Source organism: Enhydra lutris, unplaced genomic scaffold (genome assembly GCF_002288905.1).
Source record: "Enhydra lutris kenyoni isolate GAN:26980312 unplaced genomic scaffold, ASM228890v2 scaffoldscaffold4, whole genome shotgun sequence".
In the NCBI taxonomy this organism is placed as follows: Eukaryota; Metazoa; Chordata; class Mammalia; order Carnivora; family Mustelidae; genus Enhydra; species Enhydra lutris.
In genome coordinates, this window is record NW_019154088.1 from 45,790,920 (window position 1) to 45,792,178 (window position 1,259).

Genomic DNA, 1,259 nt, shown 5'->3' on the forward strand with positions numbered 1-1,259 from the left:
AAGAAGAAGAAGGAGAGCTGTCAGAGGAAGAAGAAGGAAGAAGCAGAAGCAGAAGAAGAAGAGTCGGTGGGAGCAGCAGCAGCAGAAGAGTGGGCGGGAGCAGCAGAAGAAGAAGAGTCGACGGGAGCAGCATAGAAGAGCTGTAACAGCTCTTGTAAGAGCTATAAGTGCCGCTGGCGGCCCCAAGCCGCCGGCAGCCCGGACACCAGCAGTTCGGCCACTGGCAGCCCCGAGGCGCCAGCAGTCCAGATGCCGGTGGTTGAGCCTCCAGTGGCCCCGAGCCGCCAGCCACCAGCGGTCCCGAGCCGCCAGTGGTCCTGCGGCCCCAAGCTGCCAGCGGTCCCGACACCGGCGGCCCTGAGCCGCCAGCGCCCCGAGCCACCAGCGGTCCTGCGGCCCCGAGCCACCAGCGGACCCAGTGCCAGCAGTCCCGACACCAGCAGTTTGGCCACCAGCAGTCCTGAGCCACCAGTGTTCCCGCGCCGCCGGCGGCCCGAGCCACCAGCGGTCCCAAGCCACCAGCGGTCCTGCGGCCCAGAGCCGCCAGCAGTCCTGACGCCGGTGGTCCTGCGCCACCTGCGGTCCCGCGCCGCCAGCAGCCCCAAGCCACCAGCAGTCCAGATGCCAGCAGTCCAGATGCGTGCAGTCCCACGCTGCCAGCGGTCCTGCCGCCAGCGGTCCCGTGCTACCAGTACCTCAACACCTGTGGCCCCGAGATGCCTGCGGCACCAAGACGCCAGTGGCCCCGACGCCAGCGGCCCCGCCCACACACTGTGACCCTCAGCAGCGGCGCTGCAGGGAACGGCCTAGATGGCAGCAACCTCGCCGGAAACCCTGAGCTGCTGCCTCGCCGGAGCTGTGTCATTCCGGGGAGCAGCTTCTTCTGGGAAGAGGCCTCCTCGGTGAACAGCCCTGCAGAAGCAGTATCGTCAGGGAAGAGGCTTCCTCCAGAGCGGCCTCTCCGGAGTAGCCTTGTCTGGGGAGCAGCCTCACCAGAGCAGCCTTGTCAGAGTGGCGTCATGGGGAGCAGAATCTGTGTTATCGGTGTTGTCCTCCCTGTCATTGTCGCTGTCGTCATCGCCTCTTCTTGGGAGCGGCCCTGTCCGGGGAACGACCTCACCAGCAGCGGCCTTCTTGGGAGTGGCCTCTTCTTGGGAGCGGCCCTGTCCAGGGAGCGACCTCGCCAGCAGCGGCCTTCTTGGGAGTGGCCTCTTCTTAGGAGCGGCTCCAACCGGGGAGCAGCCTCATCTGCGGAGCAG

The 1,259-nt window shown here is 66.8% G+C and overlaps 1 protein-coding gene across 1 annotated transcript; it reads left to right on the forward strand.

The window, feature by feature from the left end:
• The first annotated feature begins 249 nt into the window (after nt 1-249).
• Nucleotides 250-777, forward strand: LOC111139790 (vegetative cell wall protein gp1-like). Its single transcript, XM_022492188.1, has one exon. It carries the CDS (start codon nt 250-252, stop codon nt 775-777), a length of 528 nt encoding a protein of 175 aa, XP_022347896.1.
• The last annotated feature ends 482 nt before the right edge of the window (nt 778-1,259 follow it).